Below are 25,165 nucleotides of genomic sequence, written 5' to 3' on the forward strand. Positions count from 1 at the left end.
TTTGAATCTGAAGAAAATAACTTCTGCAATTTTATTGATAAAAAACATAATTTCGTTAAATTTATTGAGTACAAAATGAATTATTGATGATTGATTGAACAGACGAGCCATACAACAAATGAGCAGTGTTTATATCACGATTTTGGGGGGACAAAAACGTTCAAGATCAGAGCAATAAATGTTGCGAGATCACTACCGTAGTACGCGTAGTCGTGGGAGTGACAGTCCCGACGCATGCTGTAGCTGTCGGTCAGCGCAACGGTGAAAATCATCACACTCATGGCACGCTCTCGCGGGTCTCTTTTGCTCCATCGGCAGGTTTATTTTTCTCTCTTCAATCAATCAACCATTCGTATAACATCTAACTTTGGCTCTATTGAAATGCATGTTGTGCTAAGGTCCAAAATCTACCGTGTTTTCTTATTCCTCCATGCGTAAACTATCCTATTTTGTCGCTAACGTTAGCCCGAAAACAAAATGGCGGACATGAATTTCGCTTCAGCCAGCTGATGTGTGTGACGTCATGGGATTGGCCTGTACGGCTATTGCATGTTTCTTGCGTGTGTGGCAGTGGCAGTGCAGTATACGACTTGACTGTGGTGAAGTTAAATACTATGTCTGTGCATTGATCGGCCGTTGATAAAATAGAAATCTTTTGGGGGCAGTTTTCCAGCGCTCCAACCAAACGACTATTTCATTATCGTCTTGGAATCATTTGCTGTGTACATGGTATATATGTTTAAATGCCTTTTTATGTATTGAATAAATGTGAAACGGAATTTTTCAGCCTGAAACGGAATTCAGGATTTTTGAAAACGGAATTTGCACTTTTCTGAAACGGAAAATCATTGGCCCTAGGTTGTGGTTTGGATTTTTTCCCCCCGAACATCGGTTCGGTTCAGGCTCGGAAGTACATGTGCAATGTACATGAAAAACATACATACATGTACATATGTGCGTTTGCCGGATTGCGCCATAAGTTGGCTTTGCTTTTATAAGTCGCCATTTCACTCAAGTCGACGTGTTACTCTCAGTTCCCTTCAAAAAGCGCAACGAAATCCTTTGTGTAAATCGGCATTTAGAAATTCACGCATTGGCATCGACTTCCTGCACTATAGTTACGGTAAAATACATGAACATGTGCCACCACAGCGCGCCCAATCAAAAAGGGATTTCCCCAATACATGCAATACCGCACGGTGAGCAATACCAGTAATTTTGACCTTTCATAGCAAGCATTAGCATTTCTAGCGCTATCAAAATATAAAACTTGCCGAACTTCCGAACCGACCATTTCGGTACGGTTCGGTTCGGAAGGTCATGTTCGACTTTTTAAATTGTTTTAGTAATTGTAACTTAATTGTTTTGTTTTTGTCCTGGTTGTAGCTGGCAGAAAGCAAGGTGTTTACGCCAAGCTCAAACCAACCAACACCAAACGCCGTCAATTCTGCCGAGTCGGCCGCAGTCCCTGAGCAGTCGCCGCTCTCAACCAACACGTCAATGCCACCATCTATGCCATCCTCTATGTCCTCAATGGCGCCCTCTATGCCCGCGACTATGTCCTCTATGGCGCCCTCTATGGGCCAGTCTATGGCAGTGCAATCGTCCATCGGGCAGCAGCAGCAGTCTTCTATGCAGACCAACATGCAACAATCTAGTGGGATGTCTGCAATGCAACAAAGGCAAGTCCAACTCAGTTTGTGTCTTCAGCTTTTGTGAATTTGTGACGTGTCGTTTGTTTAAAGGGAATATACATCATTTGCTTTTGCTGTAATTTTCAGAAATGGATGGAATTGGGGGGTTGGAAATATATAGCAAATATAGTTACACTGACTTTTTTGAGGTTTTGGGTTCGAAAATGCTATAAATACCAAGAAAAACAATCATTTTCCTGTAGTCTGGTTCCCTGACTCCTTTTAAGAAGAAACAGAGCAGTTTACATACATTGGGGAATTGTAAGGTCAGGGAACCAGTCTAGCTGGCTTGTACCCGTTCATAGGTGTGTAATCGATTGCAAACAAGTGCGATGGTCAACTGGGGCCAGTATTTGAAAAAAAGCCAATTTTTTCTAACGCTGATCGGCTGATCAGCGTTGGAAATTGATACAAAAATACCATTTTTCTTGAAAATGACTATACCAGGTGCTATGATTTTACAGGATGCTTTACACTGTCATTCACTAACAGTCCAGCAAGGTATTTCAAAATGATTTGGTAGTTTTATTTTTTGATGTTTGCAAATGTTATATCTTCCCTTTAATCCTAACCCACCAGAGTATTTTGGCTAGAAACCCTTCCAAACGCAGCAACATGCAACACTTGTCTAAATGACAAGCCTGCCCAGTGTAGCAAGATCCATCAGGTCAAAAGTCTCAAGGCCACACTGCCTCAGAGTCTGTGGTCACCGGATGCAGCAGGATACAACTGTGGCATTGTTCAAGGGACTAGCTCTCATTGTCTCAGAAGTGGCCGTTCATGCACTGGTGTTGGTAGCTGAATGCATCAAGTGCACCAGACTTTTCCACCTGATGCACTGTGTTGCGTCTGGCAGGGTTAGGGTTAATAATTACGAACTGGCCGTATTAAGTTTGCCCTTCAAGAAAAAGGTGTATATATTTGAATAAAAAACCTTGAAAATTCCTTTTCGCAACTCATATTATTTTTTTAATGTGTGTTTAGGGATGTGATGAATAATTACAGTATGGAAGATTCGCGTTCCAGCAACGCTCCGGAGAACTTCACCAGGTAAATTTATCTTTTATCGATTCAGGATTTTGAAAATACAATTCTGACATCCTTGTTTCGTTGATGGAGAAGCATGTCCAGCGTGCTCCTAACATGACCCCTGGTTGACTTCGTCCTTCAATCTAGCCTGCCTGACACTCTAGATATTTGTAACATGTTCTTAATCGTTGCCTTTGTTTCCAGGATTGATCTGGCTGCATTGTTCGCCAAGCCTGCGCAGCATGCTCCTAACGTGACGGCCCAGTTGACTGGTTCTTCCTTGTCGGACCCCCTTGCATCGCAGCGGCAGGCTTCTAGCGTCTTTGGCCAGTTTGGAGACATCAAGGCCCAACCACCCATGCCTGGCAATGATAAGGTCAACTCGGTAGGTCTCCTTGTAGTTGTTCTTTTTTCCTGTATTCCCGATAACATAACCCTAACCGTGTTTAAAAGATCCATGCGATTCATTTTTTCAGCAACACATTTTGTACACTTTTCTGCTCCTAAATGTATGAAAACTTTTTGATATCCCTTTAATTGGCAATTTTGTTATTGAAAAGTGCACTTTTTTGAACGTTTTGAAATTTCTCATGCTTTTCAGGACAACTGAGGGCGCTGTTGCTGTGATGTCATTTCAGGAAGACTCTGTTCAGTTTAGGGGTTTGAACCCAAAATTTGCTCATTGAAAACATTGTGAGAAGTTGCTCATTGGCTTACTGCCATGTACTGACACAACGACGAATCATGAAGGAAAAAAAAATATGACAGCAAAATTTCCTCAATTCTAGCAACTTTTGTGCTAAAAAATAGCTGTAACATCCAAGTTTCTGCCCGGAATGACATCACAGATTTGCTCATGAATAATAATTAGCATAAAAAGCAAAAAGGCACAAAAATATCCTTTAAAATGGCAAAACAAATATTGAAAATAAAGTTAAATGGGACACAAAGGTGCATTTGGAAGGATTGCATTAAACAAAATGACATTGCATGATTGATGGTTAAATTGAAACTTTGATTGTTTTGTTGTAGATTGGCATGCCACCGGGCCAAGGGGCTCCTGGCCAGGAGTCGCCATCCAGCCAACAGACCCAGCAGAGAGCTCAACAACAGACTGCAAAACCGACGAAGAAGAGAATGCCGCCACCATCAACTAAGGTAATATAGACTGCTCAAGAATCAGCCGTAAGCCCCGCCCACAGTGCTTGTAACCACATTTGACTGAGCTATCATGGTCACCTGACCAGAAGTCAGGATTTGGTTGGCCAGTGCGCACTCTTTGATTAAAAGAAACGAAGGGTCCATTAAAGGATAAGATTCTTGAGAGATGTGTCGGTGATTTGCGATTATAACTAGCACTCATGTGAAACAGAAACAGCTTTTGCAAATTCAGGGGAAAAACAAGTTTGGCAGTATGTGTTCCTACGCGCGTATTTTGCAGAACCGTTTTTTTTTTCGTTTTCATGAACTGACACCCACTTGCAAATGAGTGTCAGTTCGTGGTGTCAATGACGACATGATGACCACTCACACGATGAGAAAATGGCGGCCTTCAATTTTGAATCAAATCTGATTCCTTCGTGAATCTGATTGATTCACATAGATATCAAGTCCGATGAAATCGCAGTGTTGGCCGCGGATCCGGTGAAATCAGATGCGAAAAAAGGTGTTTGATTTCATCTGGTCGCCCGGTATACGGTTGGATCGGTTCGAATTTTTAGTGCACACCTCTGTACGATGGCCCGATGATCCAGTGAACCGGTGAAATTCCTCATTTACACACATTAAGCTGGGGTTACGAGCTTGCATCTTCATTGACATTTATTTAATTGCACACTTAATGATCTTCGGTGTTACAGATTCCATTGTCCGCTGTTGAGATGCCCGTTTCAGCGCGAGGCATCGGAGTTTTAGACGTGCAGTTTGGTGCAATGGATCTTAGCATGGAGCAGTCAGTGGACTTTGGTGTTCCTAGTATGCTGTCCGGCGTACCAGTGAGTAGTACGACACTACAGGGATCCGTACCTATGCCGTCATCCGGTCAAATGCCAGCGTCTATGCCTTCATACAGGTAGGGGTCAAGGTTAAAGTAGTCTTAGTAGAAGACTGAATTTTGAATTTGTTCCTTTAAACCTCATACTGTTTGAACAGTCACATACAGTCAAAAATGTCATCTACTTCCCTGCCATGCCTTTAACACAGGCTAGTCACCAACAGTCGGATCATATGTTAAGCAAGCACTCTGACTAGTCAAATGCAGTCAACAGACAAATAGGTGACTGGTAGGCACAGTTGTCTTATCAATCACCAACAGTCAAAGCATAGCTGCATCAAGTTGCATAAACAGTCACAGCCAGTCAATCCTGCTTTATGTAGGCTGGGAGCTCTTAACTGTTGAAAACAGTCACTTGATTGATTTTGACTGAAAGGACAACTTTGCGCAGAATGTATGTTTGCAAACTGCATAGGAAGGCTAATACAGCCAGTTCTCCTAAGTCACTGCTACAGTAGAGAGTGTTATTAACAATATGAGTCAAATAGTCTTGGGAATGTAGGCACTCGAACCTGAAAAAAATCTTAAAGTGTTCCTCAAACTTTCATTTTTAACTCTCAACTGAATTCAGTATTATCATTAATGAAGTACACTTATGTTTGTATGGACTGTACCATTCCAGTATGGGGGAGTCCGCAGCAGTAACAGCAACAAGCCACTTGCCATCGTATCCCAACAAAGTCCAGAATGACAGCTATCCCTCCTCCAGTATGAATGCGTCGCTCCTAGCAAGCAGCACGTCGGCATCGCCAGTCTCGACAACGCTGGAGCAGAGATCAGGCTATGGACAAGTCGCCCCCAAGCAGGTACAAAGAATCTATTGGTTTTTTTTAACTTATTAACCCTAACATCCTAGCATGATTTACTAGGAACCATACCATCCTGGTAAATTCCAACACCATATGGGAAACTGCACACACATATTTCTGACTTTGATTCTGGAGGTGTGCCAACCCAATGTAAAAGACTGTCAGTTTAGGGGTACTGTACCCATCCTGACAGATTCCAACAAAACATACCGTTGGGTTTTGATGGGTTGAGTTCTGTAAGGGTTAATCTGTGTTATGGTCAAAATATGATTTCAAACATCTTCCGGAGTGATATTCCTTAGGGTTTTTCCTCATTTTTGAAATTATTCAAGAATGTCTTTTGTAACGTGAAATTCTTGACGTTTACTGGGTGTTGTTTGTGATAAAAGCTTACATAAAATTAAAGAAATTGTTATTTTTAGAGGTGCCTTTTGAGAAATAGAAACATGTAGAATGAAAGGTATATACAACATTTGCAAACACTTGAAAAAAAAGGACCAAAATATTATGAAATACCTTACTTGACTGTAAGTGAATAATTAATAGTCTCAAGCATCCTGTGAAATCATGGCACCTGGTGTGCTGTCATTTTCAAGGAAAGTGCAATTTTGGTATCAATTTCCAACGACCATAGTTGGGGAAAAAACTGACTTTTTTCAAATACTGCCGCCAAGTTATCAAATTCAGTTAGTCCACATGTTGTTTGTAATCGGTTACGCATCTGTCAACAAATTGGCCTTATGCCATTGAGGCAATGCCTGAGTTGAGATGATGATACTATCGTTATACTGACTTCAATGTTTGAGGACATTTTGATCCATCTGATCAGCCCAGACTAAGCGTCGTATATTGGCTTAGCTTTATTTTTACAAATCATGCACTCATCAATTTTTACGTCAGAATTGTATTGAATTCAATAACGTTTATTTATTTATTTGTTTTAAAAAAAGTTTTCTTCAAATTCTGACCCCAATTTACCAAATTTAGTTAGTCCACATTTTTGTTTGCAATCGGTGACAAATCTGTGGATGGGTGCACGCCAGCTAGTCTGGTTCCCTGACCAGACAATTCCCTGACGTGTTCGAATTGTTCTGTTTTGTCTGAAGTAGGGTCAGGGAACCAGACTACAAGAACACATTTTTTTTTCCTTGGTTTTTCCAGCATCTACGAACACAAAACTTTAAAAAAGTCAGTGTAACAATATTTGCTATAAAATACCAACCCCCAAATCCATCCATTTCTGAAAATTACAGCAAAAGCAAATGTTGTATACTCTTTTTAAACCTCAGGTTTTTGCTTGACTCAAAAAGGCAAGATTATTGTACTCAAACATGGCTGCTTTGTGAAGGATCTGCTATTTTTTCCTTTATTTCATCGTTCTTTATGAGTCGTTCTTGCAAAATGAGACAGAACTGGGCAGAGGTTGAAATGAGGGTTTACAGGTATTAGGAAAGAGAATAAAATGCTCTTTACAATACTGTTTGTTGCACTTCAATCAGACTTTCCGTTGACAAGTTATGACTGTTTCAAGTTTGCATTTATCGACGCATCAAAAAATAAAATACTGAGTAAAATGCCTTTAAAGGGAATATACATCATTTGCTTTTGCTGTAATTTTCAGAAATGGATGGAACTGGGGGGTTGGAAATATAAAGCAAATATAGTTACACTGACTTTTTGGAGGTTTTGGGTTCGAAAATGCTATAAAAAACAAGAAAAACGATCATTTTCCTGTAGTCTGGTTCCCTGACTCCATATAAGAAGAAACAGAGCAGTTTACATACATTGGGGAATTGTAAGGTCACGGAACCAGTCTAGCTGGCTCGTACCCGTTCATAGGTTTGTAATCGATTGCAAACAAGTGCAATGGTCAATTGGGGCCAGTATTTGAAAAAAAAGCCAGTTGTTTCCAACGCTGATCGGCCGATCAGCGTTGGAAATTGATACAAAAATACCACTTTTCTTGAAAATGACAGTATACCAGGTGCCATAATTTTACAGGATGCTTTAGACTGTCATTTACCAACATCCTAGTAAGGTATTTCGCAAAAACTTGGTAGTTTTATTTTTCGATTTTTGCAAATGTTGTATATTCCCTTTAAAGTTTCAAGTTTTGTTGTTGCGAAATAAAAGATGCCAATTGCTTTTCCTTAAAAACACTTTTATTCCATTAATTTTATACTATTGCTTTAAAATGTGTGTAGTGAACATATCAAACATTACAAATATCAATAAGTCTGGACATAAAAAAAAATACTAAAAAACATTTAGTTTCTTGCATTTTTCTCCACTATCGCCTGTGCCAAATTCCGTCATATTTTGCCAGAATGCCGCACACATGTGCCGTGTGCACGTTATGATTTCATGGATTTACGTTTTGGTTCTCGTATGTACTTGTTTTGTTTTGTAGATTGCTCCAGAGCCAATTCCGTTGCCAAATCAGACGCAGGTCGGTGGTTACATGAATGCTCCCAAAACATCGCCAAGCCAGCAACTGGACAGTAAGTTTACTCTTCTCTTTAATTTTCATTACAATTTGAGAGCATTTGTGCAGTGGTACTTTTTGGGACCTAGGTTCACATCCCGTCTGGTCCATCAGTTCAACTGAGTCTTCTGTTTCTATTTGACGTCTTAAATTGCCAAACTCTGACATTTCTGTCTGATTTACTTGTCTTACAGTTTAAAGACTCTATGAAGTTCACTCGTATTTCGAGTACAGTGGAACGCTGCTGTAATAAACATCGCAGGATCCACAGAAATTGTTCGTAATAGCGATCGTTCGGTATAACGATTTAATTAGCCGTCGGTGCCCTGGTACTCACTTTTCAATAAATAGCGCCCTTTAGAACTTCACCCTGCACGCCCTGGTAGTTACTGAAAGACAACTTTGAACATGTGCCGACCATTGAATCATGTAATTACACAGTTTTTGAGCTTACTACCTACATCGATGGGTGGCTTTCCCCTTCTATTCCTTGGGGAAATAATAGCCACTTGTCTCTCTTCTGATGACATTTTTCAAGAACAATGTTCAGTATGTTTTGTACAAAAAAATCAGGAGCCAAGGACGATGTTCCGTATAGGTGTTCCGTATGTTTTCTTCAAAATGACAAAGCAAAGCATGCCAGAATGAATAATTTCACAGAGTTTAGTGTCATTACTATCTTTAACCCTAACTCCCTAGGCATTTTTGCTAGGATGCAACCTCAATCCTGCAAAATCCTCCAACTGCCTTTATGCAAAAATTGCATACTGCCTCAATCCTGCAAAATCCTCCCATTATTTCTTAAATGTGGTCCTTGGAGGGGTGACCACTGCCTCAATCCTGCAAAATACTCCAGCAATCACTGTCAATATGTTTAGGCAGAGCCGGTGACATCCTGGAGCAGTGCGGAGGATTTCTAGCATAATCTATGGCTACATCAATGCACAGCTGAGCATAAACAACACAAGGTCCGGCCCAAGACCTTGACACAGTGCATCCTCCAAAATCAGCCACATATTTTTTGCCATATAGCGTCAATCCATCAAAATCCTCCAGTTTGCAAAGACGATTTTGTAGATTTGGGAAGGTTAGGTTAACATCAAATAAGCTTTTCAACAATAATTTGGCCAGTCACTTTTTGGATAGCTGCAAATGGTCTACCTACCTTTAAGAGAAACTTCACAAAACTTTCAACATTTTCCTGATAATGCTAAGCTCGGCCATTTTGCAGTACTCATGCCTGATTTCAATATGTATCTTCGTTTTTTTTCAAATCCAGATAAGTCGGAGAAACTACCCTCGGGTCCGTACTCACCAAGTATTCCTCTGCAGTTATCGTCCCTGGGTTCACATCCAACCAGTATGGCTAACACGGGAATGTCTCAATCGCCCAGCGGGATGCAATCGAACCTCCACTCACAGATGGGCCTCTCATCACACACCAATCAGCAACTGAGACAGGTGGATAAAAAAAATAGTTTCATGTACATAATATTGGATGGTGTTGAGGAGACACACGAATATATTGTAACGTGATATACTTTTCATTGAAATTTCGTGTTTTTTAGGTAGAAATGTAAGATCCTTTTGTAAATTACCTCTCCCTTTTAAGATTTTAAAATTTGTGAAGAGCTTTGAGACATTTTGTGTAAAGCGCTATATAAATGTCATTATTATTTTGCATGAGCTGTAACAATATTTATGGCGAGAGCAATATTCTTGTATCCCCCGAAAAAACGCCATCCAATATTATATTATTTATATCAGCTTGACTTGATCCGCAAGTAGTACAGGGTGAGTAAAAAAAACCCAAAAACCACCCAAATGTCGGGACTATTGTTTTAGTGAAGTTCATAATGTAGCACTTCCAAAATCTAGGACATGAAAGCCCAATTCATAAGCTTTCTTTTAGTATAAGAATCATTCAAATCACTCATGTACTTTTCAAGTTACGGAATTTTAAACACAACCACCGTTGTAAAGTTCTGTCCATGGATCACAGAAAGGTGTGCCTTAAGCAATACGAAAACAAATCACATAGGGATATGTGTGAATTGTTTTTGTTTTGCTGAAGGAACGCACACCTTTTTTTTGTGATTTGTGATTTTGTTAAAATTGGATTCTTTTGTTTTCTGAAAATAGGTGACATATTCAGGTTTTTATCAAAAAAATTAGTTGGATTAGGCCAAAAAAAAAAAATAAGTCGGTCTCTGGTCAGCGCGCGCGTCGATTTTAATCATGCGCGTCGATCTTTTTTTTTCCAAAATGTTCCGCGGTAGCTCCAACAGCGCCCTCTATTTCCGCACCTCAATTTTTTTTACCAAAGAGCACCAAGGAATGGGAAATTGCACCAAGGCAAATGATCGAAAGCACCAAGGCAAATTGAAGAAGAAAAAAAAAAAAGCTGCGTGGCCGCGTCAATTCCAGAACTTTGGTCTGACCAGAGACCGAATATTTTTTTTTTTTTGGCCTTATGTAAAACTAATTTTTCGAGGGCGTGGAACAAACACTCCTACCTATCCTTTGGCTCCATAAATTTTTGTTCTTGAGAAATGATTGCTTTGAATTTGCTATTCTGAAAAACAAAAAAGCTGTTACCAGAAAACATGCGTAAAACATCGACCGACATTTCAAAATTTCATGTTTATTCCTTTGAAATCATGTAATGATCATACTTTTGCCTGAACAGACACCCAATTCCTATCACGCAACGAGTGCACCAACGACCATCCACTCACCGGCTAGTCTGTCCAGCGGTCTCTCCAGCATGTCGCACGGTGGAGGCTACACGTCTAGCCATAACTCAGGTCTAGCAGGGTCAAATCTGTCCAGTAATCTGGGAACTTCAAACCTCGGTGGTTCGAATCTCTCCGGTTCAAGCCTTGGAGGCACTGGTCTACCGACGTCCAACCTGACGCACTCGACCAGTGGACTATCGTCCGGTATGTCCGGAGGACCGAGTACAATGAGTGGACTACCGTCGGCCGCGCAGCCAGCTGGACTGTCTAGCTCGGTCAGCGGATTGGCCAGTTCTGGTCACATGAGCGGAATGCAAACGACTGTGTCGAATACAATGGCGTCGCAGAGCGGCGTACAGTCAGCGCAGCTAAACAGCAGTAAGATGGGCAGCTTGGACAATCGGATGAATTCTGCTCAGGTCAGTGCATATTTATCTGACCTTTCCTAGACCCATGTCACAAACCTTTCAAGCTTACTTATAAAGTTGATGAAATATCCTACATATGGGCTATTCCATAAGTAAGGGGTACGAAGTATAACATTGCTATATGTATATTTATATCTGGATGCAAAATATTTTCTAAAAATTATTTTTGAAAAATATTTTTATAAATTTGCAGGACTGGTTGATCGTAGTACTTTAAACATGAATTTGTCATTTTCCAACTTCAACATTTTTCATTTTCCAATTTTCTTCTTACATGACGAAAAACATGCTTTACCATGTAACAGGGACACCAACATGTTATGTGTGAAATTGTTGACTTATTTATGCCATATTTCTGTTGTTTTCATTGAAAATGTCTTAAATTCATGTTATATAAAGCAGTGAAGATACTCGTGTCTGTTATGAACATTTTAATTTTCAACGGCAGGCTTAAGAATTATTGCGCAAATAAGTTTCACGTATAACAAATGTCCTTTACAGTGGAAAGCAAAATATCTTTTTGTGCCATATGTCTATTGGCCTTCTTTAAAAATGTCTGAATTCTATATATTGCATAAGCTAATAAATGCCATTTATTATTCCATACAATTCAGAAATTTTCAGATGGATATATTGCACAAAGTAGTAATTATTTCCATATTTAAAGGTCGTGTCCCATTACACGTGAAACCAGTAACTTTTATGTACCATATATCTTAAGTATTTCATTCAAAATGTCTGAATTTATTTAGTATGAAATATACCAATTACTTTATGAAATAATTGAATTTCAATTATTTGTAGTGTAATCGTGCAGATATTTATGACAAAAAAGACAGTGATTTCACGTGTAACGAGGACACCAAATTTGGTGTTCCCATTACACATGAAACAATATTTTTCATCATATATGAAGAAGATATATTTAATTATTACGATTCGTGTTTTGAGTGACAAGGACAAGCCATTACCACATACTGAAACTGCAAAGAGTGCAGAAAATACTTAGTTATGGAAATATCCTTATACTGAGACCCTTGTGTGAATTACTCCAGTCAACATGGCAGCAGTCAAATCACACATATTGTGGATATAAGTTACTAAACAGTTTGCCAGATTTTTATTCAAATTTTGGATGGGAAATGCCTGTCTTTCCTGCACAAGACAGAGATAGTTCAATCTTGGCTGAAATGATGTTACAATACTTTCGTTCTACTGACATAACGTCTGAGGACACATTTAGTTTCTTCTGATCAGCCAATATTATAAGATTAAGTTTACGGTTGCAACATTTAACAAATCTATTTTGCGAGTTTATGAGGTTCCAAAAAGGACCGTGGAAACTGAAAAGGGCCGTGGAAACTCAACGTTTGCGACAGTCTGCTCTGTCCGTCGTCAGGAGACTTACGATGTTATCAAATCTTTTTAGATTTATCTTGCACACTAGAAGACATCTGAATGCTTTGTGTTATTACTCTTATACAGCACACGATGGATCATAATCATCCGTCGTCCAGTAGTTTATCGTCGTCCAGTCTGAGCGGTCATTCCTTGAACACGACGGCCCCACTGACCACCGCCGGGTCATCGTTGGGCTATAACAGCATCAGCGGTATGTCATCTGGAATGACCTCGGTCACTTCAGTGGGATCGTCTGGTATGAAATCATCAATGACATCAAGTAAGTTCATTACGCTCTTCAAATCAGTGGCTATAAAACACAAGATTGGGAAAATTATTTGGTCATTATGTGTTGTGTTTAAGGCTAACGCAGTCAGATATTTCATTACTGCACTCTGTGTTAATATAACCGGAGTGCGCCACATATTCTGGTTCTGCTGCAAAAAAAACCTTTGCAATTTTTGCTAGGATGCAACCTCAATCCTTCAAAATCCTCCAACTGCCTTCGTGTAAAAATTGCATACAGCCTCAATCCTACAAAATCCTCCGTTATTTCTTGAGTGTGGTCCTTGGAGGGGTGACCACTGCCTCAATCCTGCAAAATCCTCCAGCAATCACTGTCAATATGTTGAGGCAGAGCCAGTGACATCCTGGAGCAGTGCGGAGGATTTCAAGTATAATCTAGGCCTAAATGTATGCATGGCTGAGCATAAACAACACAAGGTCCGGCCCAAGACCTTGACACAGTGCATCCTCCAAAATCAGCCACACATTTTGCCATGTAGCCTCAATCCTTCAAAATCCTCCGTTTGGCAAAGAGGATTTGGGAAGGTTGGAGTTACAGGGGCTGCTGACATTAATTTTACTTGGGAATATATTTTGTGCAACTTTCTACTCTTAAATGTATGAAAACTATTTGACATCCAGTTTTAGTTAATTTTATTGAAAAGTGCACTTCTTTAAACATTTAAGATTTCCCATGCTTTTCCTGACAACTGAGGGGTGGTGTTGTGATGTCATTTCAGGAAGACACAGTTCATTTAGGGGTTTTCTGTTCAGATTGTGAACCCCAAATTTGCTCATTGAAAACATTTGAGAAAAGTTGCTCATTGGCTTACTGCCGTGTACTTACAAAACAACAACTCACCAAAGAAAAGAAAATTTACGGCAGCAAAACATTCAAAATTCTGGCAACTTTTGGCGCTGAAATAGCTGTAACATTGAGGTTTCTGCCTGAAATGACATCACACTTTTGCTCATGAATTGGAAATTTACATTATTATAAAAACCAAAAAGGCACAAAAATAGCCTGGAAAATGGCAAAACATGGTTTTGGTGGGGGCTGTGGTCCAGTGGTTACGGTGTTCGACTTGTGTGCCGTGGTACATGGGTTCGAATCCTGACCGTGGGAACATGGTGCTTGTGCTCTTGAGCAAGGCACTTTACCATTATTGCTTCGTCCTTCAGATGGGACGTAAAGCCGTAGGTCCTGTGTGTTGTGTAATGCACGTTAAAGAACCCAGTAACACTTATTGCTAAGAGAAGGGGTTTGCCCCGGTGTTTCTGGCAGTGGCTGCAATATATGTGCTGCAGCACCTTGTAAACCCTTTATAAAGGTGCTACATAATGGGTCTCACATTTTCCCATAAAACTTCATTTACCTTTCTTTAATAATTGACATAATTACCAGTGCCTTGAGTACCTAATTATTGGTAGATATGTGCGCTGTATACGACTGTGGTATTTTTATTATTATTAATTTTTTTTTAAATAAGGTTAAATAAGATACAAAGGTGCAATTTCAGTTAAAGGGAAAATACAACATTTGCAAACATCAAAAAATAAAACTACCAAATCATTTTGAAATACCTTGCTGGACTGTTAGTGAATGACAGTCTAAAGCATCCTGTAAAATCATGGCACCTGGTATACTGTCATTTTCAAGAAAAGTGCTATTTTTGTATCAATTTCCAACGCTGATCGGCCGATCAGCGTTGGAAAAAACTGGCTTTTTTTCAAATACTGGCGCCAATTGACCATCGCACTTGTTTGCAATCGATGACACACCTATGAACGGGTACAAGCCAGCTAGACTGGTTCCCTGACCTTACAATTCCCCAATGTATGTAAACTGCTCTGTTTCTTCTTCTATGGAGTCAGGGAACCAGACTACAGGAAAATGATTATTTTTCTTGCTTTTTATTGCATTTTCGAACCCAAACCTCAAAAAAGTCAGTGTAACTATATTTGCTATATATTTCCAACCCCCCAATTCCATCCATTTCTGAAAATTACAGTAAAAGCAAATGATGTATATTCCCTTTTAAGGCATTTTAAAAATAACATTGCATTTAACGGATCAATCTGTTGTGGTGTTGAAATATTTGTCAAACTGACTGTGATGTGACATGGCAACGCCTGGCCTATAACCTTGCTATAACAGTATGGTATGTTGTAGTACTCTGGGTCAATGCCATTCAGCCAATGTCTGGGTTGATATGATGTTTACTTTCGTTCTACTGACGTAGATGTCTGAGGACAAAGACTCGATCTGATCAGCCCAGACCAAACCTCGTACATTAGCGTAGGTGATTACAAATCTTGCGCCAATCAACTTGTACAACATCAGAATTGTATTAAATTCCATAACTTTTTACTCTTTTCTTGCTAGACAAAGGTCCCCCCAACTTGCCACCCGGAATGCCGTTGTTTAACCATCAGTACATCATGGGACATGGGATTCTACCCGTCAACCCATTTGTAAGAAGCTTACCTATTTTCATAATAAAGACTATGTCTATTAGGACACCAAAAAAAATATTCGGTCTCTGGTCAGACCAAAGTTCCAGAATTGACGCGGGGACGCGGCTTTCTTTTTTTTTTTCTCCAAGCTTGGATTGTACAGACAAGGTGGGGTACTATTTTGCTATTTGGTGTCCTCATGTGCATTGGTGTCTTCCATAATTTGCCTTGGTGCTCTCGATCATTTGCCTTGGTGCAATTTCCCATTCCTTGGTGCTCTTTGGTAAAAAAAAAATTGAGGAGGTGCGGCAATGGAGGGCGCTGTTGGAGCTACCGCGGAACATTTTGGAGGAAAAAAAAGATTGACGCGCTTGATTAAAATCGACGCGCGCTGACCAGAGACCGACTTTTTTTTTGGCCTTAGGTTAAAATCTTGTCGTAACTAAATGAAGTTTTGTGTACATTCCAGTTGCGTTTGTCATAGGGCTGCGCATTGAAACCAGGTACCGAGTACCGAGCGTTGATGTCAGGAAACGGTTCCAGATTATAGAATCGAGTACCGTAACCAATTTTACAAATTACTTAGTAACTTCTCAGACAATAAGAAAGATTTGGAATTACATTTTGTAGAGAATTTTTCGAAATGAAAACCAGGCCACATGGAAAAACCAGAACAGACCCATGTTTATGACGCTTGCGATAATTTACACCATAATGCTCATTTCAGGTAAAGAGCTCACTGTACACACTTGTATCTTGCTGTGTTGATGCTCAGATGTGGTAGTATTATTGTGCAGACCTTTGTGAACAGCAACTTCTGAGTTTTAAATTTGGGGTCGGTTTTTTTTAGTGAGTACCCATGGCCTTTTGGTCGTGGAGTGCCGTAGCCTCGTGGTCTGGAGCATTGAATCCGTGGTCTGCGGGTAAAGCTGCAGGTTGTGGGTTCGAGTCCAGCCTGGGGTCATGGTGCGTGTGCCCTTGGGCAAGGCACTTTGTCACTCATTGCTTGTCCCCACCCAGGAGTAAATGGGTACCTGTGAGGGCAGAGATGGTTATTGTGGTTGATTGTAGCTGCTTTGCGCCGAAATAGCAGCATGGCACACCCCTAATTTGTCAAATCATTTGCTTTTGTGCATGCCTGGTGAACAAATCAGACATTGCCGTTACAACATGAAGTTTGAGATAGTCATGCTGAATATTCACGTTTTGACGTTATTTCCTTGTCTTTGTGTAAACAGGCTGCGACACATCAGCCATTCTACAACTATGATGAGTTACAGTTACAGCTATCAAGAATGCCAATGGTAAGCACAATTTCCTTTATTATCACCGCACAATTTTAAAACCTTACACTCACAAACCCCAAAATCCTGTTAACAGAAATAAAAATTGCACCAAATTTGTTTGCGGAGAACACGTGTGCTCAAAATTTAACAAAATTAATGACTTGAATCGTCCATCTTCACCGTATGATGAGATGATAATGTCATTTTGATTCAATTTTTGGATCTGCGCACCGTGTGTTGAAATCGTTGGCAAAGTGCCAGTAGCCAGTATATATAATTTCACTTCGTACACCAGGGTTACTCGTATGATCCTCAACAGTTCCCGCAGCCCGCTACCACGCTGACGAGCCGCGATGTGACGTCGCACTCCAGCGCGCCGTACTCGGTGACCGACCAGAGCAAGTTCACAAGAGGAGAGGCAGCGTCACCCGTAGCGTCATCACTGTCAACACAGCAACAACCACAGCAGCAACAGCAAACAGGTACGGACAAGCTCTAATAAGTTGCATTCACTCAAACAAAAGACAAAACTACCTAACCCTAACCCCTAGGCTCTTTTTTGCTAGGAATCATCCTCAATCCTCCAAAATCCTCCAAAATTCTGCACTGATGTTCAAATGAAGGATACCCACTGTGGCAATCCTTCAAAATCCTCCAAAAGCCATGCCTCTCAAAATGCATTCAGCCTCAATCCTCCAAAATCCTCCTCTTTTTCAAACACCGTTCAGCCTCAATCCTGCAAAATCAACCGATACTGAATGTCCATTTGCCCTCAAGCCACCAAAATCCTCCAAAATTGTATGTTGCATTCATCCTCAATCCTCCAAAATCCTCCAAAACCGCCCGAAGGACTTTGGGGAATTAAGGAAGTTTAGAGTTCATTGCAGTATTTTTGTCAGATCACCAAAGCGAGGGTCTTTTTACGTTCTGTTAGAGGGAAGGATTGTTAGTCAGTGGTGAGGATACTTGCCATGTGATTTTTATGCGATTCACTGCTGTAAAGAATACGGTCTCACATGATAGCCATGTGATGGCGATATGACTGCCATGCGACAGCCATGTGATAGCCATGTGATGGCCATGTGATGACCAAGACATATGCCATGTTGTTGGTTTGTGAGTTCTATTTGATCGCCATATGTTGTGAGACTCGTGATAACCATGTCACGAGTTACATGTTATCACCATGTGGTGAGTTGCATGTTATCACCACATGGTGAGTTGAGCATAATCACCATGTTCTTGTGTTATATTTCAGGTCAAGCAGGTCATCATCAGACGCAGCAAGCCACCCAGCAAGCAGCGTTCCTGAACGCAGCGACCGTACCTCCAGGCTATGGCTACGGTGGGTTACCCTACTACCCCAGCCCAGGTATCATACCACCAGGCCTCCAGTATCAACCTGCTGTCTTTCCCGCTGTCAATACGGTCAGTCAAACCCTAGATTGATATTAATGATAAATTGTTGGGCAGTTTGGGTACAGAAATCAAGGATTGAATGTGTTAGTAGCCAAAACATTACTGTTATTTGTGAGATAATGTCATGTCATCAGGTCAACCAGCGATTTGCGTGCGCCGTGTCAGATCATGCTCAGTCATAAAACTGAGAAATCGTGTGATTCTTTTGAAACAAATGGCGTCCCGACACAAAATGATCGCAATCATGCTCTCGTCATCCATGACGCGACAACGATTCCTCGGAATAGACGTGATCATGTGACGTCTTCAAAATGGCGGTGCGCAATCTTCCATGGTCACGTTTGTTGGGCACGCTGCTTAGCTACATGAAATAAGACGATCCCGATGCGCGCACGACATCGTACCTTCGCACAGGTCGACTGCAATTGATTCCCACTTGTTGAGAATACGTTCTGTTGCAGCGCAGAAGTTAACATTCTCTACCCTTGCGACTCAAATTAGTTTGACTAAACCCTTGCGACTGTTTATTTTATTGAGTGCCAGTGATGCTGATCATCTCAAGATCGTCGCAGCTACACTTGGGTCACAAAAAAACTGGCAACTGATATATTCCTGACTGTCATAGCTCAGGTACAGCTTGATCCTGAAAAGTCAGTCGCCGAACTTTCTGTGTCGTTGCAGGGTCAACCTTAGGGTGGCCTTAGAGTTGTCAAGGAAAAACCTTGATAGTTAGTCAGACATAAAATAGTTTTGATTGAACTTTTTGTATTGCTATCGATGTTTAGGTGCAACCCAACAACAGATCTCAAGCCGGCACAACGCCCCACTCGGCATTCCAGCAAGCTCCGTACGGCCAGCACGGATCCCACGGAGGTTATGGCACTGGTAAGTCCATAATTGACTTCCAAAAATAACCTGACAACCCAGAAAGCTGTGGGGAGTGTGGCCTAGTGGTTAGGGTTCGTGACTCATGATCAGAGGGTCAGGGGTTCGAATCCAGCTGCTGGCCATATGTTGTGTCCTTGGGCAAGCCACTTCACCCCCACTTGCTCCTCTCCACCCAGGAGTATAAATGGGTACCGGCATTAGCTGGGGAGTAACCTGCGATGGACTGGCATCCCATCCAGGGGGAATAGAAATATTCTCAGTTGTTTCACGCTACTGAAACTGGAGATAAACGCCGGCCTGATGGGCCACATTGGCTTGTGACAGACTTTGCGTTACTACCCAGAAAGCTAGAGCTGCGTTGGCCTGGATCCCTGTCGCTAATGATCTGTTTTCAATTCAACTCTTTTTCCTGTAGGATACGATGATCTGAATCAGTCGCAAGATTTCCCTAAGGGCGGCTACTCCAGTGTTTCTCAGACGGGGGCCAAGGGCACAGGAGCAACAGGTTAGTCGATAGTGTCTGTCTCGTTATTTAACCCCTAAAAAGCTTCAACGGAGTTCTGAGCTTTGACTTGACCCAAAAAGTGCTGATAAAATTGTGACTTGATAAACTTAACGACCAGAATCAAAGGTTAACTGAATGTACAGATTAATGTACATCTTCACTATTTTTGTAAACATGTCTAAATTAAGAGTCACACATACGACAGTTGTTTAAACAATTTGTGATGTTCCATTTGGTTTTGTTTGGCGTTTGTTTTAGTTGCTAAATTGTGCTGCGGAAAGTGAATAAAAGCTTGGTTGCATGCTTGGGCCGCATTTTTGCTGCAAATTTGAAAACTTTGTGCTTTAAGATGTAAGGTCCCTGCTAACCTTAATATACCGAAAAGAAAATCAAGGAAAAATATTAAAAGTTTATCATGTGTCCAAAAGTTGCCAATGTCAACAGACACAACAGACTAAGAGAATTCTCCTTTTTCATTTAAGTAAATTTGCTGGCAGATTTTTTTTTAATGAAATTAAGATAATTTATGCTGCTTTAACAAAATCTTAGGCCAAAAAAAAAAAGTCTCCGGTTTCTGGTATGGAGCTTGCCCAAAAAGTGGTGCGGCGACGCGGCTTTTTTTTTTTTTTACCTGTTATTTTTTGCTTCAAATGTCGGCTGATGACTGCAAATGGTGCCCGACTAAACTTAGTGCATATATATGGGGGTCCAGAGAGGCCACATAAAGCTTATTCTCGATCATAACCCAATCTAAAAACACGTTAAAATTGTGCAGCAGCAGGATTCCAGTCAAACCAGTGAGTTTGGCGGTTTTGAGACATCATCTTTCACTGAAAAAAAACCTTTTTCATTTTGCCGACGCGCATGGCTACGGCGACGCGCGCGCATACCAGAAACCGGAGACTTTTTTTTTTGGCCTTATCCTTGTGTCCGTTTATTATTACTTATCCTGACACATAATTTCTCATTTTAACATCACTTTTTTCACATTTTTACGTAGTCTAGGGGATAGTCATTGTTAGGATTTGATAGGCGATAACCCACCGCCGCGATAACCCACTGCAGGGAGAGGGCGCTATAACGACCAATCAATTTCACCCACGAGCTGCCATTAACAACGTCTAGGGAACCTTGTAGCGGTTGTGTAATGCGCACGCATCTGTTTGGCCTAACATATGCAGCGCGCATTCAAAACATTTAATTGTAGTTCTGAACGCAACTGTTAAATTTCTTCCAGTAGTATAAAAGATGCAGCAAGAGTTTCGTGCAGCTTCACTGGTCAGCTCTTTTGTAGTGTGCGTGGGACTGAAAATGCACCGTAATTGCCTGCAGAAGTCGCGCATGCGCACTAGTTTCCCGCGTCTTTCGGGGGAGATATTACAATATTTCCTAGACGTTATTGGCAGTTTGTGGGTGATATTGGTTGATCGTGATAACGCCCTGTCGCGGCAGCGGGTTATCGTGGCTTTGGTGGGTTATGGCGTTTCAAATCATAACAACGTCTAGCGGCTAGACTAATTTTTACGTCACCCGAGTCTCATTTGATTCTTTTCTTATCCTGAGATTGCTATATTTATACTTTTTCCTTAGTGTTCTCATTCTGTCTATGTCCTCATTTAGGCATTCTGTTATTTCAATTTTGATCAGTCTTTATGCAGACATAGTATTCTCAGTTGGGCATTAATTCATTTTCAGTCAAACATTATTTCATTCTAAGTTGGATACTATTCTCATTTGGGCATGCTCTATTCTCATCCATATAATTCATTCTCATTTGGGCATTAATTCATTCTCATTCAGACATTATTTTGTTCTAACTTGGACACTCTATTCTCATTTGGGCATGTCTCTATACTCATCCGTATATACTCATTTGGACATAACTTAATTCTTATTCTAAAAGTTGCAGACCAGTAAATAGACTGCCATAGACGTCAGTGATAATTACGCGTACTTCCTAAAATTCCTAAAAATACTTGCAACTCTCAAATGTGTTTGAGTTACACATCAAATTAAAGCTTATTTCATCATCTTTCATTTTCTGTTCAATTTTTGGGGGTTAAGGGATGAATTTTTGGAGAAAATTCCAACCAAAGATGATCACCCCTAAAAGTAGTCCAGAAGCCCATCGCCATTTTGAAAAAGGATGCCTACGCTCCATGCGAAATAGAGCCACTTTAGGGCCCAATTTTGTCCAGATTTCACTGAAATACGAGCTTGCAGTCGTCTGCACGGCTTCCACCCTACAAATTGTCACATGCACAGCCCTCAAAATGCTCCCGGAGAATTTGAGGGCAAGCAAACCGTGATTAGGCCGGTGTAGGCAGTTTCGGGCCTGTTTACTGGTCTGCACCCTAAACAACCTTCTCCAGTTCATCCATCCCAGGCCACATAGCCATTACCTGGCTATGACTAGGAGTAATGCACGAGTCTATGGGTGTAATTTCTAGTCATAGCCACGTAACTCTGACAGCCTTATTTGTCCGATTCTCCTGGTCTAGTACCCTGTCCCTGCACTAGTATATTTTGCTTAATTGTGTATCTGATTCTCTCTTTCTTAACTGTCTGGTTGCCTGACTTCATGCATTGTGTGCTAACAGGACGTAGCTCAGGTAACTAACTCCATATTAACACATTTAATCTGGCTTCTCCAGCCTTCTTCAATAACCAATTATTAATTATTGTTATACATTTAAGATTAACATCTATTTATATTAATCCTAAAGAACAATTTTCCAGAAATCAGTGTACAACTTCATTGTTCAGAGGTAGTGACTTAACCCTAACTCCCTAGCGTCTTTTACTAGGAACTGGACCAAGTCCATCAAAATCCATCAATCACTGTGCTTCCAATACAAAACTGTGCACGACATAATGGAACCCACCACTGACGCACTGGTTGACATTCATGGACTTGCTACACATGGCTTTTATCACAATAGCAGTACAGGAAGCTAGGCAAAATCAATTGGATACCCCTAGCACTGCTTCAGGCCATTAGGCCCAAGTCCATCATACTCCATCAATATTTAGTCACGCCAGGCCTTCTGGACCAAGTCCCCCAAAATCCACCAAAATGGGGGGATGGATTTTGATGGAGTTGGGGTGGTTTGGTTAAATATTCCTAAAAATAGTTTCATTTGTTTCTGTCTGACTTCTTACTCACTGTTTTCCTGTTAATAAAATATTCGACACAAGCACAGAATATAAATTCATGCTGATGCTCATTGCGTAAAGGTGACAAGGTTCTTTTCTCACCCCTAATGTTCTCCAAAATCAAATCTGGTATTTTGGTGAATTTAGAACCGTTTACGACATTTTGAGTGACGATCTCCAAATTGTATCTGTTTCTGCAGTATCTGTTTCGTCATCTTCAGCAGTGCCGGGGGACATGTCGGCCAGTACATACAACAAGGCGCATTCCCAATCCTATGCAGATAAGCAAGGCTTCCATACCGGTACCCCGCCACCATTCAATTTCCCAATGGCCAGCGGGAACCAGGGAGGGCCTTTGCAAGCTGCAACGGGCTACCCACCGTTCGTCCCCGTGTTGCCTCACAACACCATGTTGCCGCATCAGCTGCACAGCGACGGGCAGGCTGGCTCGTCTCAGCGTTCGCAAGGAAGCGCCAACCAAGGCAAGCCCGTCAGCAAGCCACCGTACGGAGCGAGCAACTACTGGGGAGCCAATTAAACAAACCTGGCAACGAGCGTGTCGACAGCATGCTCTTAAATATCGTCTATGTCGCCTGATTCACGAGGTTTAACATAGACGTGTACATACTCGTGGAAGTTGAATCTTGTTGTATTTACTGTTTATTGAAAACGGAAATGGTCCACCTCAACCGCTTTGCTTTGATTTTGATTTTTTTTTTCCTTCAGCGGTCCGGTGGAGTAATATTCATTCAAGCTTTGTTTTTTATCTCGTGATGTACACAGTTTACTCTAGGTGCTAGTGTTTGGTCCTTGATGCTTGAACTATGCTATGTATGCTAGTGCGCTGTTTAGTTTTTTGACCTGTTTGCAAAATCAATTCCTCTTATTCACGACGGAGTCATCAATTCCTAAATACAAGAAATCTATTTGATCGCATTCCATTTAACCTATCACGAAGAATCACGTCAACGCATATTGTGAAATATTGTCCAATTACATGATATACAAATGGACGCGGAACGCGTAAAATCTTAGAGAAGCAAAATTTTAACGTACAAAAATTCCATAGGGTTGTCTAAGGGGCGTGGCTAACACGCAAACGGCGATAGGTCAATTCCTTTCACGCTGTATATAATATAATACACATATTGACTGCTTCGAGTGGTATAGTAAAGCTAGCATCCCAAGGTGATCCATGGCGCACTCTAAATCCCGAGGCGAATATACCACAAGTTAAAGCAGTCAATATTTATTTTATAACACCTCACCCACAGATTCTGCTTGATTTTAATCAATAACTGATTAATTTAATCTAAATACAATTACAATGTATTGCGATATCAGTACCGAATTAGTTGAAAATTTACTTGCACTTTTCCAAACTACCCATTCACAAAATGTTTGAACCCAGCTCTGTAGCGCTAGCATTTGGGAACAATACGCGCAATGCGCACGCCCGTATGCATTTGCACACAATACCAGTTGCTATGCGTATAGTACTTTGATTGCTATGTGTATAGTCTTTTTGGCCACACACAGTAAGATAACAGAAATAGCGAATACCATGTGACTGGCTCTCGGCCAATCAAGATACAGAGTCCGTGGATGGGGTGTTATAATCTGATCTAGTAGCTCTTGGTGTATTGCAGCACCCATGGTACTGTCTGCTGCACTTTTGCATAGTTTCGTTAAATAATGAAACTCAGTGTTCTAGAACTAATGACAGACACTAGTTTTTGTATGAGATTGATAAATAGTGAGGCATTCTAGCAAAACTGGGCATGGGCTTCGTGCGCCAACAAAAGAGGGCGTGTTTTTACCACTTTTAATAGCCCCTTGGATGGAACACCGCGTGTGCGTACTGTACTGGTTCGTGCGCGAAGTATGCACGACTTTTTTATCCTGAATGTGCACAAAGCTAAGCCATAGCGCCTTTGCGCGTGAGCGTCGGGTGTCAGCGCGTGAATACGTTCAAATTTAACTTGCGATGGTCTCCCAGACTAATCCCCGCCCCCTATAACTTTGGATCATTCGAAATACGCAGTGGATGGACCGGGAACCAGTCTAGGTCTCCCTCAACTCTCCTTTTCTGGCCGTTGAAGGAATACTTGTGCACGGAGCCCATATGAAAAAAAGAAAGAAAAAAACCAAAAAACACGAATGGAGATTGTTTTTTGAGGTTTTCAGATTTATTGATATATGTAATCACTAATATATCAAATACTATACACACATTTTAAAGAAATAGTATGAAAATCGTGGAAAAACTGTTTTTCAAGAAAACAATTGGCATCATTCATTTTTACGAATACAAAACATGTAACTTTAAAGGCCATTATCTATTTATTTTTTGACATGTCGATAAATGCGAACTTTAAACGGCCATAATTTGTCAACATAACTTGTCCGTTCGAAGTGCTACAAACAGTACTGTAAGGAGAATTTTATTCTCTTTCTTAATACCCACAAACCCTCATTTTGACCTCTGCCCAGTTCTGTCCCATTTTGTCAGAACGCCTCACAAATATTGAG

General features: G+C 40.9%; 1 protein-coding gene across 4 annotated transcripts in view; it reads left to right on the plus strand.

Annotated features, from left to right (window-relative positions):
• The window catches only part of LOC119737123 (ubiquitin-associated protein 2-like), a 32,990-nt gene extending 8,813 nt beyond the window's left edge, over positions 1–24,177 (plus strand). For 2 of the 4 annotated variants that reach the window (XM_038211249.1, XM_038211255.1), the window contains exons 10-27: positions 1,387–1,682; positions 2,679–2,744; positions 2,928–3,108; positions 3,756–3,881; positions 4,583–4,794; positions 5,399–5,582; positions 7,996–8,086; positions 9,350–9,531; positions 10,760–11,227; positions 12,722–12,917; positions 15,309–15,397; positions 16,618–16,683; positions 16,961–17,147; positions 17,924–18,093; positions 18,870–18,969; positions 19,388–19,477; positions 22,078–22,089; positions 22,834–24,177. In XM_038211249.1, coding sequence (XP_038067177.1) covers positions 1,387–1,682; positions 2,679–2,744; positions 2,928–3,108; positions 3,756–3,881; positions 4,583–4,794; positions 5,399–5,582; positions 7,996–8,086; positions 9,350–9,531; positions 10,760–11,227; positions 12,722–12,917; positions 15,309–15,397; positions 16,618–16,683; positions 16,961–17,147; positions 17,924–18,093; positions 18,870–18,969; positions 19,388–19,477; positions 22,078–22,089; positions 22,834–23,171 — 3,054 coding nt within the window. In that variant the 3' untranslated portion in view covers positions 23,172–24,177. The remainder of the gene's footprint in view (positions 1–1,386; positions 1,683–2,678; positions 2,745–2,927; positions 3,109–3,755; positions 3,882–4,582; positions 4,795–5,398; positions 5,583–7,995; positions 8,087–9,349; positions 9,532–10,759; positions 11,228–12,721; positions 12,918–15,308; positions 15,398–16,617; positions 16,684–16,960; positions 17,148–17,923; positions 18,094–18,869; positions 18,970–19,387; positions 19,478–22,077; positions 22,090–22,833) is intronic. The other 2 variants (XM_038211238.1, XM_038211229.1) reach the window with 2 other exon arrangements.
• Positions 24,178–25,165: the final 988 nt, after the last annotated feature.

Source organism: Patiria miniata, unplaced genomic scaffold (assembly GCF_015706575.1).
Source record: "Patiria miniata isolate m_02_andy unplaced genomic scaffold, ASM1570657v1 HiC_scaffold_10, whole genome shotgun sequence".
Lineage (NCBI taxonomy): Eukaryota > Metazoa > Echinodermata > Asteroidea > Valvatida > Asterinidae > Patiria > Patiria miniata.